Source organism: Python bivittatus, unplaced genomic scaffold, assembly GCF_059951505.1.
Source record: "Python bivittatus isolate LINGU-HERP-01145 unplaced genomic scaffold, Pbiv_v1 ctg000700_np1212, whole genome shotgun sequence".
In the NCBI taxonomy this organism is placed as follows: Eukaryota; Metazoa; Chordata; class Lepidosauria; order Squamata; family Pythonidae; genus Python; species Python bivittatus.
The window spans coordinates 46790080-46805522 of NW_028277098.1; the positions used below are offsets into that span (position 1 = coordinate 46790080).

The 15443-nt window shown below is 39.2% G+C and overlaps 1 protein-coding gene across 2 annotated transcripts in view; it reads left to right on the top strand.

Moving 5' to 3' along the window:
- The window catches only part of BEND5 (BEN domain containing 5), a 949534-nt gene that overhangs the window by 925677 nt on the left and 8414 nt on the right, over positions 1 to 15443 (top strand). Inside the window, exon 12 of one of the 2 annotated variants that reach the window (XM_088153213.1) lies at positions 10629 to 10725. The exons of the other annotated variant lie outside the window; for it this stretch is intronic. Within the exon in view, the coding sequence (XP_088009339.1) occupies positions 10629 to 10725 (97 nt within the window). The remainder of the gene's footprint in view (positions 1 to 10628; positions 10726 to 15443) is intronic. 2 annotated transcript variants of the gene reach the window in all.

The following is a 15443-nucleotide window of genomic DNA, read 5'->3' on the forward strand; positions in this document are numbered from 1 at the left end:
CAGGACTTATATGGCTGCCTATCTCATACAATGACCCTAGGCGGCTCACAACAATCCATAAAATATAGTTAAAAACATACCCTTCCCCCCAGGTGCCAGACCAAGCATCCTTACAGCTCATCCCCCCAACCTTGCTCAATGCTTGGGGGAGATCCAGGTCTTCACAGCCCTCCAGAAGGCTAAAATCAAATTTCCAAGAAGACAATGAATGAGCAACTATTGAAGGGTGGGAATCCTATTGGTAGTCAGAGTGGAAAATAAGACGAGCTGGATCAGAACAAAGGGCTATGATTAGCCACCCATATAACTGAGCATTCTGTGACACAGAGTGGTTAAATACATTCAAAAGCATGGATAGGAGGGTGACAGACATCTCCTGCTGATATGCCATATGGCAATGACTTCCATAGGTTAACTATATGTTGTATAAAGTAGTATCTCTTTCTATTAGTCCTGAATCTCTCCTCATATATTTTCAATGGATGAATGAGTTCTGATATTATGAGAGTGGGAAAAGACTTCTACTATGTCTCTTCCTACTTGTTTTAGCTTCAAACTAAAGAGTTAAAATAACTGTAGTATTTTCTTGTAATTGCAGACTGATACAGAATGGATGAGGCCATCCAATTTATATAAGTAGGACCAAGATTTTGTAGTTTCTAGTTTTTCTTAGATTGGAGATCAGTTGCAAGGAGGAGCATGTTAAAACCGTGTTAAGTTTATTTTAATGACTGAACCTCTACATTCAATGTTTTCTGCCACAAAATAGAAAAAAACCACACCAATGATTGTCAGTAACTGGGGTCAGAAGGAGCTTAATCGAGATTTTTAAAACCACATGTCCCTGGAGCCTCAGGTTATCAATCTACATTCTATTCAATAAATTGGAGGATCCTGATTCTACACAGAGTTCAAGAGCTCTGAGACCCTTCCCATCATTGGGATCCCATAAGAGCATGATCTGGTACAATGAAATATTGAAAAGTTTATTTATTTGGCCCTGAGCCTGAGATCTTCCCAAAATCTACCTTTTCTATTGTTGATTTGTTCTACCTCAGCTCAGTAGGTCAAGCAGTATTTTGAGGAGGGGGGGGTAATTCCTCACTATTTCTTTGTACTAATGTCTCACATTCAGGCAGGTAATCTGAACATTGCCTCAGATTTTCAGGGGTTGTTTTGGGATTGCCAAAATATTTGTTTTACTATGATTATTAATTTCTCAATCCTTTAACTTGACATTTGCACATATGATATGAGTCTATATTTACTTGAATATTTCCAAGATGGTGGCCTTAAGTATTGAGTGGTGGCATGATTGACTGTCAGCTAATTTTTTGAAAGTTATTTCATCTTTAAGAGGCTGACATTAGTGGCTGCCTTCCTTCTCAGGCTTATAGTACAGGCCAGGAACCTCTGCTGGTAGATCATGATGGCAGGCAAGACCATGTGATTGAAGTCCCTCTCCTTTTTATGTGCAAATGACATACAGGTAGTCCTTGTTTAGCGGCTGCCTCATTTAGTGACCTTTTGCAGTTACGACGGTGATGAAAAAGTAACTTTATGAACAATCCTCACATTTATGACCTTTGCAGGTCTGTAAAGCAAAGGAAAGCTGCAGTAAGATCATAAGCACAGTTGCAGTTTCACTTAGCAACTGCTTCGCTTAATGACCAAGTTGCCCGTCCCAACTGTGGTAGCTAAATGAGGACTGTAAAAAGGAGCATGACTTCAGTTGTGTAGTTCTACCCCACATCTTGACTTTTTCAACACTCACCCCAGATGCTTCTGGTACTAGCATTTCTCTTTGTTTCCATACATTATTGTCTCATGCTATGTCCTTTTGTATGATGAGGATGATGATGATCATCACTCTCATTATAATTCCTTATGTGACACTGTCTCTGTGTATGTATATGAACCATAAAACAAAAATAATGTAATTACTATTAGATGCACTGTGAAGCTGAGAAAATATACAGATAACTTCCAGTGGGGAGAGCTGTTTGCCTTTCAGGATGTAAACTACATTGTGTAAAGAAGAATGTGGTGGAGTATGAATAAAATGATCTAATGTGCTCAAATAGTGAAACTAACAAATGGTCCATTTAGGAGAAGCTTCCAGAGCTCCAGAGAGAGAGAGAGAGAGAGAGACTTTTTTTTTTTACATATTAAGAAATACACACACACACATACATACGAGAAGAAATTTTGACAAACTCCCTAATTCCTGAAGTGACTTTCCAACAAAGCTGGTTTGTTTAATGGAACAGCTGTGCTTCATATTTCCTCTTTCTGGGCATGCCTCTTTCTCCCTGTTCTCCCTTCTCTCTTTTCATAAGTTAACTGCTTGCATAAAACAAAGAAGCACGTGGCTCTGTCAAATGATAACCTCAGCCCAGGAGTCATAGTTCTTAATCCTCTCAGGAGAGAGACTTGGAGAAATTCCAGCCAATAGCACCTTAAGATGATGGAGGTGCTGTCCTTTAGAGGAGACATAAAACTAAGGTTCAATCCATTTGATAGAAACCCCCATAGGATTTATCAAATATTGAACAGAGCTGCTAACTGGTTTTGCCCTTGTCAAACCCTTATTACTATAGACACCTCCCTTGCTGCGACAGAGAAATGATCTTAAGAAAATGAGAATGAGGATTTGAAAAGAGTCTAATTGTTTCCAATAACTGTGATTGCTTTGTAAAGCAGAGATGGGGTGGGTGAGATGGAAAGTCAGCCCTAGCCTTGGAAGCAGAATGGCCCTGCATTCTAACAGGCAAAATGAATGGAACCACGGAACATAATGCCACTGGCCCCTGTCACAGTGACATTATTAAATGATCAGTGAGCTATTAAAACTGCAGTGCTTATTGTGTCCCCTAAAGACTCATCATGCCAACACGTTTCCAAATTGAGTTTTTTATTGCCAGAAGAAGGCTCTCTGTGTGGTTCTTGAAGCTGCAATTACAAGGAATAGTTGTGAATAGATTAACACTAAACACAAGCAACAAATCTGTAGCAAAAAGTGGTATTGAATGACTCCCCAAAGTGTTTCACTAGGATGGTGGGAGTACTACGGAAACTGAAAGAATAAGTCATAAGAAATTAAAACTATTAGGGCAATTTGCTTTGGACTTTAAAAAGGGTCATGATTCTATGTGCCCTTGTTTGAGCCTTGGGATGGGTAAAAGTGGACACTTGACAGCTTTACAAGGATGATAGATTGTCCTAGAGTTTTGGTTCTATCCCTCTTTGTATTTCTTCAGAGAATCTTAAAGAAACACACTAGCTGAGAAGTTCACTAGCAGAGAATAATTTGTTGCAATTGTTGTTTTTCCAACTATTCTATTTATTTTTCGTTAGGAAAGATGGTAGTATAACATTAAGCCAATAGTTACCATGAGAGTTATAATGATACTAGGAATTAAAGTGCTCTGTGAACAGGTATATGAAGAACGCAATTTTAGGAAACACTAGCAAACAAGCCATAGGGGAACAACCATTTTTACTTCTATCGTAGTTTGGGCTGCATTGTGTAAAGTATTTTATTTCACAATTAAGCCTGGTAACATTTGAAAAGCTACACATTCTGTACCAAAAACCAGACTAAACATTTAAGTGGAAGGAAAGAGAAGAAGAGGATAAACAGCAGCAAGGTGGATGGGCCAGTTACAGTGGCAATGGGTTCAATGTTGGAAGACCTGAAGGACCAGGTTGGGGACGGATCATCCTGGAGAAAGTCTATCTATGTGGTTGCTAAGAGTTGAAAATGATGTGATGGCACATAATTGATCAATCGATCAATCAGTCAGTCAATCAATCAAATATTTAATGGTCTTAAATAAACATGAATTTGGGAACTGTGTAAATTACTATTTAATATAAAACTATATGCCATATGAAGACAAGTGAACTGAAATCTGAATTTTTTAGAAGCTGAATTAATCTTGGAAAGAGTCAGAGAGAAAACAGCAATGTGTGCAGCAAACTGCACAGATGCAGCAAACTGCACTGATGCCAGAATAATAAAACTCTGGTGACTTCATCATACAAATGCCCCACTTACGTAATTGTGTCCCAACATTTGGTAGAAATTCATAAGTACTCCTGATGATTCCTGATCAAGCATGTGTTGCTATTTGTCCTACCTTCTCTCAGGTGGGTACTCCTGAGAACAAGGGAAGTGACAGAGGCAGGGATGGCCAAGTCATAACTCTCCAGATGTTTTGGAACTCCAGTTCCAATCCATCCTAAACTGCATAGCTAATGGTGAGGGATGAGAGGCCTTGCAACCCAGCAATATTGGAGGGTCACACATCACTTGTCCAGAGAAAGGGCTCAGATGAGAAAAGAAAAAAATTAATAGCCAACTAAAAGAAATTATTAGTGAATTAGCAAAACTGTTCCTAGTTTTTGGTAACAAATGCACCAGTCTGGCAAATTAAATGTTGCTAACCATCTTTCCCCAAACTGGTTTCCTCCAAAGATACTGGACTTCAACTCCCATCATTTCTTGGTTTGGGGTATGTGGCCAGGAATTATAGGAGATTAAATCTAAACATCTGGAGCCCAGCAGTTAGAAAAAATCTGCAATAATCTTGCATCAGGAGTTTACAATGTTGCTATTTGGAGTCTGTGCAGATTAAGAATTCAGCCATTAGATGATCCAACAGACATGTAATGATTTGGCTGGTGTGGGTCTTCCGGGCTGTGTGGCCGTGGTCTTGAAGTTTTGTTTCCTAACGTTTCGCCAGCACCTGTGACCGGCATCTTCAGAGTGCAGGAGCACAGACAGGAGCAGTTCTCTCTGTGCCCAGGGTGATGTGACCCTTTTGTGGGTATTTATAGAGATCTGAGGGGGAAGGGGGATTGGGGGTGTGTGGGTGGGGTTGGGTTACTGAGTGGCTGCTTGTTTGGTGTCAGCATCTGTGTGTATCTTCCTGGGGATTAGGCAGGGTTTTTTCTTCTATTGAATTGTTAACGAGGGGCTGCTGGGGGTGATTAGCAGGTTCATTGTGTGAACTGTTCACATGTCCTGGTGGTTGAGCTGAGTTCGTTGACCTTTTGCAGGCTGTATTTTTCAGGATTGGTAGCCAGGTTTTGTTGATTTTTAGACTCTCCTCTTTTTTATTGAAGCTATGCTGGTGTTTGTGAATCCCAATGGCTTCCTGGTATAGCCTGGTATAGTGGCTGTTGGTGTCGTCCAGTATCTCTGTGTTTTCAAATAGGATTTTGTGTCCAGTGTGCTTGAGAGCATGTTCAGCTACTGCAGATTTTTCTGGTTGCTGTAGTCTGCAGTGTCTTTCGTGTTCTTTTATCCTGGTATGGATGCTGCGTTTTGTGGTCCCAATGTATACTTGCCCGCAACTGCATGGTATGCGGTATACTCCTGAGGCGGTGAGGGGATCCCTTTTGTCTTTTGCTGATTTTAGCACTTCTTGTACTTTTCTGGTGGGTCTGAAGATTGTTTGGAAATTGTGTTTTTCCATCAGTTTTCCCATGTGGTCTGTGACCCCTTTGATGTAGGGCAGAAATACTTTGTTGGTGGGTGGCTGTTTTTCTTCTTCAGTCGCATGTTGTTTTCTTGGTTTGATGGCTCTTTTTATTTCATTCTTGGAGTAGCCATTCGCTTGTAGGACCCAATTAAGGTCCCCCCCCCCTCAGATCTCTATAAATACCCACAAAAGGGTCACATCACCCTGGGCACAGAGAGAACTGCTCCTGTCTGTGCTCCTGCACTCTGAAGATGCCGGTCACAGGTGCTGGCGAAACGTTAGGAAACAAAATTTCAAGACCACGGCCACATAGTCCGGAAGACCCACACCAGCCATCGTATGCCGGCCGTGAAAGCCTTCAACAATACATGTAATGATTTCCTTGCACGCAGGAAAATCAAACAAGAGCATGAGAAGAAGCTGGATGAGGAGTTAAATAAGAAACCTGAAACTGAATCAAAGAAAATCCAAATGCCATGTAGAATTTAAATAGCTCATACATACCACAACCAAAGAAGATATGAAATTTGATGCAGCCCTCTGTGCAAGGAAGAGGTCTTAGTTTTCTTTACTTGTAGTATTTTTTTTTAACAAAATCATTCATTCCAAGCAGTTGTGTTTTTTTTTATCCACTTATATCTTTTCTCCCATATGACAGAAAGCAACTGGAATGGAGCAGTTTTCACAAGACAATGATCTGCATTTGAATGTTTCGTCCATACTGTAGTTTAACTGATAATATTGTCGTAGTTTGAAAACAGTATTATAAGCTCACTTGAGAATGTATTGCATGGAAAGGCAGGATATAAATTTTAGAATAAATAAATAAAATTCCAGAAGAGCTGCATTCATATAGTTATAAAAAGACTTGTTTATTCCATTTCAGTCCAAATGATTGACAATGTCTAATGAAACTATTCTTAAAATGAGAAATAAATGTTCGTACTGTATGTGGAAACACAAGATAGCTTTCCACTTCAACTATGGAGAAACAGTGGATGTGGAAACTGAATGCCAACATCAGAGACAAGTTTCAGAAAATAATCTCATAATGTAGTTCTATAAATCCAACAAAGATAACTGATACATCTGATTTTTTTAAAAAAGTGGTATATTGGACCAGTGGTATATTGGATTACCCAATCAAGGCAAAGATATAGATTATGATTTTTTAAAAAAATGCAGATCTTTCAAAACTGCATATAGTTGGGGAGGGCATTAATTATTCCTACTGAGCATGGTCTTTCTGGGAAACTCCTGATTTGCCTTGATGACAATTTTCTCCTTTGGTGAATAAAGGAAAGTATAAAAAGATCAACTATTTTTGACTTAATGTTAACCAAGTTAGATGTCGTGGTAGAACACTGGGGCAAAAGCATAATAAAATAGATGAAGAAGTGAAACACTGGAGCAAATGACCACCTAAGGCTGGAATTCTGGATTTTAAAGGAAATAAAGCCAAGTATAATCAAATGCATGTGGATTTCAAAAAAGCAGATTATAATGAAATTAGAACTGTGTTAAATTGGAATCCAACACTGGAGAAGCTAATAGAAAAAGGAATTTAAGATGGATGGGAGTTCTTAAAAACAATGAGATTCTAAAAGCATGATTGCAAACACTGCCAATGAGGAAAAATATAGGAGGCAACAGAAGAAACTAATGTGCCTTCACAAAAAGCTTAGTGAGAACTGAAAATCAAGAAGGACACATACAGGAGATGGAAAAAAGGTAAGTCACCAACGAAGACTACAAACAGTCCAGATTTCTTAAGATTAGGTCAGGAAAGCTAAAGCTTAGGATAAGTTAAGCTTGGTAAAGGATGCTAAAAACAACAAAAAAAGGCATTTTTTTCAAAATGAAAGGATAACAAATAAACAGGCAAACAAAAGAAGCAGAGGCTCAGTGAAGATAGCGAAGGAGTAACATGTAACAAAGAGATAAATATATGCATACCATAGGACAATTGTGAAGAATTTCACATGAGCTTGTTAGAAACATCATCAGGAGATTCTCTATTTCAGGATTATCGAGATGATTTTGAACATTGCTTCTACCTTCCAGGGTATTAGATCATCTGGTCTTATCTGGTCTCCTAATTCTCAGGACTTCTTCCCTCCCACTCTGTGGCAAGGTACAAGCCCCATTCTCAGGAGTAGCTTTGTACAACCCCCCCCCCCCAATCCATAGTTAAGTAGCTTTTATAGCGAGAAAGCCCATGGAAAAAAGGCAGGTGGTTGTGTGAAAAAACTTGAAATCTACTGAGCAAGTGGACAGGGGAAGCTAGCAGAAGTTTGCCAGCAGAATACAACAGGATGAAAGACTGGGAAAAGAGAGTGACCAGAGAAGCTGTGTATGTGTGTGTGTATGGACTGTATGTTCAGCTGTAGAAGCATAATCTCCTGATAGCAAAAAATGTGTTCTGAGAGCTGCTGATTGCCTATTGTGAAGGAATGATGGCTTCCTGATCAGTAAGCAGAGACAATAAGAAGAATATAAGGCACCCTGATTTCAGGGATTAAGTGAGCAAGGAGAGTAAACAGAAGTTTGCTAGTGGAGCTTAACAGAAAGAAAAGAGGAGAATGATTAGAAAAGTTGTATGACATGAAGGATGTTATTAAGCAATAGCAGAATGAAAGTAAGTCAGAAAATGTGCTATTTGTAGCAATCTTAAGATGGAGTGCTGAAGTCTGTTAACTCTACATTTCCTTTATAACCTGCCACAGCCTGTGCTTGTCCCATTTTTTAAGCATTCCACAAACCTATTTGTGTCTTCATGCTTCCTACTTGAGTCTATGTTAATTTAATTTGACCCTTGATTAATGACTACTGCCTCTTAAGCCTAACCTAGCTGGAACAGATCTGACAGTGGATACTTGCACACTGGCCATCAACAAACTGACTGATAAATTGGCAAATGCTATACTTTGTATCTCAATATAAACTAGTGCTATTTTCCATTAACATCTATTTCATTTTTGAACTCAGTGCAAAGTATTGATGACAAACTATGCTGATTAGGAGCTGGTGTCAAACATTACCTGAAGTGATCACTGTGGTTTTCTTTCTAATTAATTTTCCTCAATTTTAAATGCAAGCATAGTTATCTTCAGGACCCTAAATCCTTGTTCCCACAATCAGTAAGTTAGGTGGCAAATCTGGACTGGGCCACTTGAGATTGTAGGCAGAGGACTGATAGAATTGAATTCTTCTGCATAGAACAAAACAAACCGGCTTGCATATTGTTTCTTGTATTGAGTGAGATAACTTCCTATTTACTTTGGTAGAGAGTGTCTAATATTAGGTTCAGACCACTCATAGTCTGAATTCCCACAGTCCAGGCAACATTTGCCTCCTCACCCCTTAATGACAATTTCAGGCTAAGCACTTCAAAATTTGAAAATTCTTGCAATAAAATTTGATCCTATCAAAAAGCATTCTCTGCTTCTGAGACCCATCTCATTGCTTAGGCTTCTGGACTTTAAAGCCAATCGACATTTAAGTCTGCATATGCTTCAGATCATTTCTACAATTAAATTTTAAATCATTTGCACACATCTTAGGTCAATTTCTGTGTATAACAATTAAGCTTTTAGCCACAGAGCTGAATTGTTAGATGATTTCTTATTTCCCCCATCTGCAGAATGTGAACATTTCATCTTAAATTTGTTTTGTTATCCTAACTCTGTAATAAGTAGGTGAACAGTAATGAAAAATTTATTTAGAACTTGATATCTTTATACATGATGTCTGGGAACCCTGAAATGTTATATTTCTAATGATAGAAATTGTGTTAGGTAATTACCGATATTAATTTTTGTATGACTCACAAACAGATTAAGAACTGACAGAAATATGTTTGTATTCACAAAGAAGAAGTGCACACAAAATTATAAATAATTGTTACAGTTTCTAGATGCAGAAAAATCAGTAGAATGTTTGTGTGTTCTGTTTCATAAAAAAAACCCAAACTTTTAATTCACTTAATGGTTTCACTATATTTCTAACTGCCACCAGTTCTGATATTTGTTTGCACCTTCATTTAGCCCTGTGAGCTAAATTACATGGCATGCAAACTACAATATATATTGTTCTCTTCCAACCTCTGGTTTTAGTTGTTTAGTTATAAGTATACATGGGCCACTTTTGATTAGGTCTACTACACATGCCTCCCCATGCAGTCTCCTTAAAAAAATCACTCTCCTTGAATTATTGCACCAACATAACCTCCACTGGTGGCTCTTGTTCTGTCTTAATTCCATTTATGCTCAATTTTGGTTTTGTTAGAAAGACTCAGAGAAAGACTTAGTTTCCCTGAACACAGTACAATTAAGTCCCATACATTTATAATGAAGTAAATAAACCCCAAAGTGGAACAAAGTGATACACAATGTGTATATCTTCTAGTTTAGCCCTGAGCCAGTGTGATTTAGAGGATGGGACATTAAATTCAGTGATTTATACAAAGGAGCCATATCATCAACCCATGCAAAATATAGTCTTGGAATACTTGAAAATGAACTCTTCCCTGCTCAGAGCAAACCTATCAGATTTGAACCCACAGAAACACTGCTTCCTAACAAGAGTAGTTCTTTGAATGCTTGTACCTTTAAATGTTGCTATAGATGTTATAGCAATACAGAAACAGGGAAAGCAGAGCAAGCTTAAGCTACTTCTTGGAGGTTAACAGCAGCATCTGGAAAACCAATCCATTCCTGTAGGTCAGGGTTCCTCAACCTTGGCAACTTGAAGATGTGTGGACTTCAACTCCCAGAATTCCCCAGCCAGCACTGGCTGGGGAATTCTGGGAGTTGAAGTCCACACATCTTCAAGTCGCCAAGGTTGAGGAATCCTGCTGTAGGTCACTCAAGCAGAAAGGGCCCAAATCATATGAATGAGTAGTAAATTACATGGGAATCTTCTGTCCTGTTTAACAACAATCTCTGTGAATAAAGATGATACTCCATAGCTCTTCTGTGGCTTCTAATAATTAATGCGCTCATCTCTGAAGATTTCACCTTTGTTGCATTATTCATCTACAAACCGTTTATGTCCCATATCGTAGTGATTTATCTTAACAGTTACTTCTGGGTTTTGAAAATCATATAAAAAGAATTATCCTTAACTGAACTCTGACAGATATGAAATTAGGACGGAATGTGGCCCGAACTTTTTTGGATTATTACAGACTACATGTCATTTCAGAGAGGCCTTTAGTACCAATTTCAACTACATGGTAAGTTTTAGAAAGCTGTTTGTCTGCTTTTAATTTTTAACATTTTTTATTATTAATCTTGATTACAAAGTTACAATAGTGTGCCTAGCTAGGTTATCTAAGATCTACAAAGTTCTCCCGTTCCTATAGTCTCTTATTCCACTAGTTTCCTTGTGTCTGAAATTTTTTAGTTTATGAAATTTTAGAAATATTTTTAACCTTGTTGATTTTTTTAGCTAGAATCAACATTTTTTTCTTGCTCTAAATAATAGGGTCTTCAGATATAACTTTTAAGGTTCCCAGATACCCACTTGTTTGATTCCTTGTCTCTTTATCATTTATTTTCTGTGGATTTCCATGTTAATTGTTTATATGAAAAATATCGTTGAGAATTATGGTTGTGACCTGAGAACCAGGTCTGTTCAAGAAAAAAAAAGTCTTAAGAATGGGGAAGGTGATATCAAGCATTTTATGGATCTGCCTTTTCATATTAAAAATGTAGTATTGGTTGAAGCTTCAGGATTGCATATGTCATCAGGTCATCTACACGGAGATGTCATAAAGTTCAAGGAGAAGCCTTTATATTTGCTCAGCCAATAATCACAATCAGCCTTTCTCATGTTTGTACTTTTTTTCTGGTTTCAGTGTTTTGTGTGTGCGTGTGTGTGCATGCGTTTGTGCCTTTGACTCCTGGCGATTGCCTGGACAAGTCCCTGCAGTTTTTCTGGCAAGACTTCAGAAGTGGTTTACCATTGCCTCCTTTCTAGGGCTGGGAGAGAGAGAATGGCTCAAAATTCCCCAGCTGGCTTTGTGCCTAAGGCAGGACTAGAAGTGACAGTCTCCTATTTTCTAGCCTGGTGCCTTAACCACTACACCAAACAGGTTCTCTGGTTTCAATGCTACCATTTACCTTTTACAGGAATTGTATTCAGATTGTATATATTTTGTACTTCTTAGCAGGTGTAAGATACAGACATCCAAAAAATCTCCTAACCACCATCACCACCACCATGACAGCCTTTCTCACGCTGAGGATTACATAAATTCTACACCAGCAAATTATTTGGAAAATATCTTATATACAGTGGAACCTCGGTTTACGAACTTAATTCGTTCCATGACTCTGGTCGCACCCCGAATTGGTCGCAACCTGAAGCAAATTTCCCCATAAGGTTCAATGTAATTACCATTAATCCGTTCTGGCGTGGAGGACAGGGAGGCAGCTATTGCTTGGAGGGAGAGTCCCCCTCCCTACGACCACGTGTCAGGGGTGGAAAATGGCCACGGACTACATGTCAGGGGCAGAAAAATGGCCGTGGACCACGTGTCAGGGGCGGAAAAATGCCCGCGGACCACGTGTCAGGGGCAGAAAAATGCCTGCGGACCACATGTCAGGGGCGAAAAATGGCCGCGGACCACGTGTCAGGGGCGGAAAATGGCCACGGACCACATGTCAGGGGCGGAAAAATGCCCGCGGACCACGTGTCAGGGGCAGAAAAATGCCTGCGGACCACATGTCAGGGGCGGAAAATGGCCGCGGACCACGTGTCAGGGGCGGAAAATGGCCACGGACCACATGTCAGGGGCGGAAAAATGCCCGCGGACCACGTGTCAGGGGCAGAAAAATGCCTGCGGACCACATGTCAGGGGCGGAAAATGGCCGCGGACCACATGTCAGGGGCGGAAAATGGCCGTGGACCACATGTCAGGGGCGGAAAAATGGCCGCAGACCACGTGTCAGGGGCGGAAAATGGCCGTGGACCACGTGTCAGGGGCGGAAAAATGGCTGCGGACCGTGTCACGGGAGGGAAAATGGCTGTGTATCCTGTTCGTACCCCAAGGCGGAGTTCGCAAACTGAGGTAAATTTTTGCAGCCGGAGCTGGTCGTAACCTGAAAAGTTCGTTAACAGAGGCGTTCGTAACCCGAGGTACCACTGTATATCCTACCTTTTTCCTTAACTTCACAATGTCAGACTCTCAATATTTTTGAAGGAGAAACATGAGGGCATTCCTATCATGTTTGATAGTTGAAGCTGGGGAAATTAAGCCAGTAAGATATATGCTGTTTCTGTATGATTATAAAACCCATCCTCAAAAATAAGTTTGAAAAATCAGGCTTTCAAACTTGATTTTGAATTTTTTATTTACTATCCGACAGCATTATGGATTACCATAAAGGTGACCTGATTTTGCTCAGTTATCATCTTGTTGTGTTATCAATTGTTAAAAATTCATTAAAGTGACTTTTAATTAATTTGATGTTTTCTTTGGACTTTTTTTTTTCTTTCTTTTTTTGGGTGGAGGAAACAGACAGCTGATATAATACCTCTAACTGGGAACAGTAAATCTACCCTACCAATTATTTCTCCCCAGACACAATCACCACTGAAAATCCCTGTTGCCACTACTTGTGTGATGTTGTTGTATCACAACTCCACTAGCTGTATTCCTTTGCACTCCATTTTACCTATTGCCCCTGCATCTGCTCATTTTTCTTTTTCTTTTACCAGATTTTAGCCACTTTCAGTGATGCTTAAGCATGAGAATGAGAGCATATGGATGTCTGTATGCATGTATTAGAAAAGTGCTCGTAAGCTGCAATCCTGGGAAATCAACAAAGCTAGTGTTTTTGTGTACTTGAATAGCATTGTATCATCATTTAAGAACACTACGTGTGCTTCAAAAATGATTCAGAGACAGTACTTCAACCTTCACATAAGCACAGTCTTATTAAAGCAGCTTGCCTTTTTTCCAATGTTCATGGAAGCCTGACAAAAGATGCAGCTGCGTTAAGAGTCACATTAAAGCCATTCTGTTTTAATTATTTGATTCATTAAATCAGCAGCATCTTTGTTTCAGGCCTGTGTGGAAGCCTGAAAAAAGGCATGCATGTTTCACATGAAGTCCAGAACATTTCGTTTGAATCATTTTTGAAACATGACTGCCCTATTGTCAACTGTACTATCAATCATCTCTCCAGAGGAGGTAGGGCTGGCCCACATGCTCTCCAATTCCAAATGAAAATTGAGGGCAAGCTTTTTCACTTAGGCATTTACATGGTAAAAGTACTCTGGAATCATGCTGCCTTTTTAAAAATAATTCCCCACCACCACCATTGCTGTGTTTTTTATTCTTTCTACTGTCTTGTTTTATATCAGACTGTTTTATTGTTCTTTCTTATTTGTATGAAGCTTTGGAGAAGAGCAATACTATAAAAATAAATAACAGTAATCACTGTTGTCATTATCTTTGCATTTCCACATACTGTGCATTGACATTTATCTTCCTGAGGCATCCTCCAGAAAAACTGATTTAGGGGTGTAAAAGGAAAATAAAGGCCACAATTAGGTAGCAAAACTCTTTTTAGGCAGTAAATACAAGTATTCTAGGATTGAAAAACAGGGGAGCAATTGGGATAGTGAGAATCATTTCAGAATAATGCCCTTTATTCTTGGAGTGATCCCTGAAGACCTTGGAATAGTTTAAGGCAGAGGAGAGAATGCTGAAATCCCAGGCAACTTAAGTCTGATTTTGTACAGCAGTAAATTGCATAAGAAATGGAATAGCTATTACAGTTTAAAGGCAAATTATATGTTTTGCCTCAGAAATTAATTTTTGTTTTCCCCCTTGTCAATTGATAATTATAATCTGCCAGTTTTATTACTACGTGTGTCTGCACATTTTAAATGCAGATCTCAGTGCTTGTAGCTGCTGCTGAAGATAGGGAAAAAAATCCTTTCAGCATTAAACTGTGACACATTTGCGTGGGCTAAATGAAAAAGATCCATTTACAGAATTCAGAAAGATTTACATTGCTTGGACAGCCTCCAGCAGGGCTCACCAAAATACCAGATTACAATAATTACCCTGTCAAATGCTTAGCAATCAAAATGTTGGCTGGAACAATGTAGCCCCACATTTTGAGTACAGACCTGCATGGCAAATGCTTAAATGTAGAATGTGCCTTTTTGCAGAGCCAGGGGGGAAGGAAAAGTTGGAGGGTTAACTGCTTTCTTCTAGAAGTACCAGGCACTGTGTTCATTCCACACACAGTTGTCTACATTAGAACCATCCTATTTGCCTTAATTTCACAGGAAATAAATGATAGTATAGATTTAGGTATTGGTTAAATGACTTTGCGATGCATCTTTCCGTTTCAAATACTTCATAATTTCTGTTTCTAGTGCTATCTATGTTGCCTTAAAGTAATCCTTCTTACAGATGGTCATATTCTGGGGATGTGTTGTAATGGAAACTAGGGCTATCCAATCTGGACTGCAAAAGTCTTGACAACCACTAGATGGCAGTGAAGGATTGGTTTTCTATCTAATGGCCATCTGGATTTTTGCAACCCAGATCTAGTAGCCCTAATGAATGTTAGAGTGGGCCAAGAAGAGATCAATCACAGATGGACTATGCCTGATCCTCCAGATGTTGCTGAACACCAGCTCAGTATTTCATTGGATTTCAACCAGTTGCCATCTATTCTGGAACTGAATTTGAAAAGAAGGCAGAGTTAAGTTTGCTTTCTGCAGAAAATTTTATGACATTGAATTTCCATCATAATCTGATGGGAAACAGGAATCTCTTGCAATGGTGACTCGTGCAAGTGTGTGAATGTATCAAAAGAAAGTTGCAATGATGTGCATATGTATAGCAATACATTTTGCTCATAGCTAATCTTACTGCTGTTCTATAATATCAGGCTCCCCTATGAAATTATGAAATCTCCAGAATTT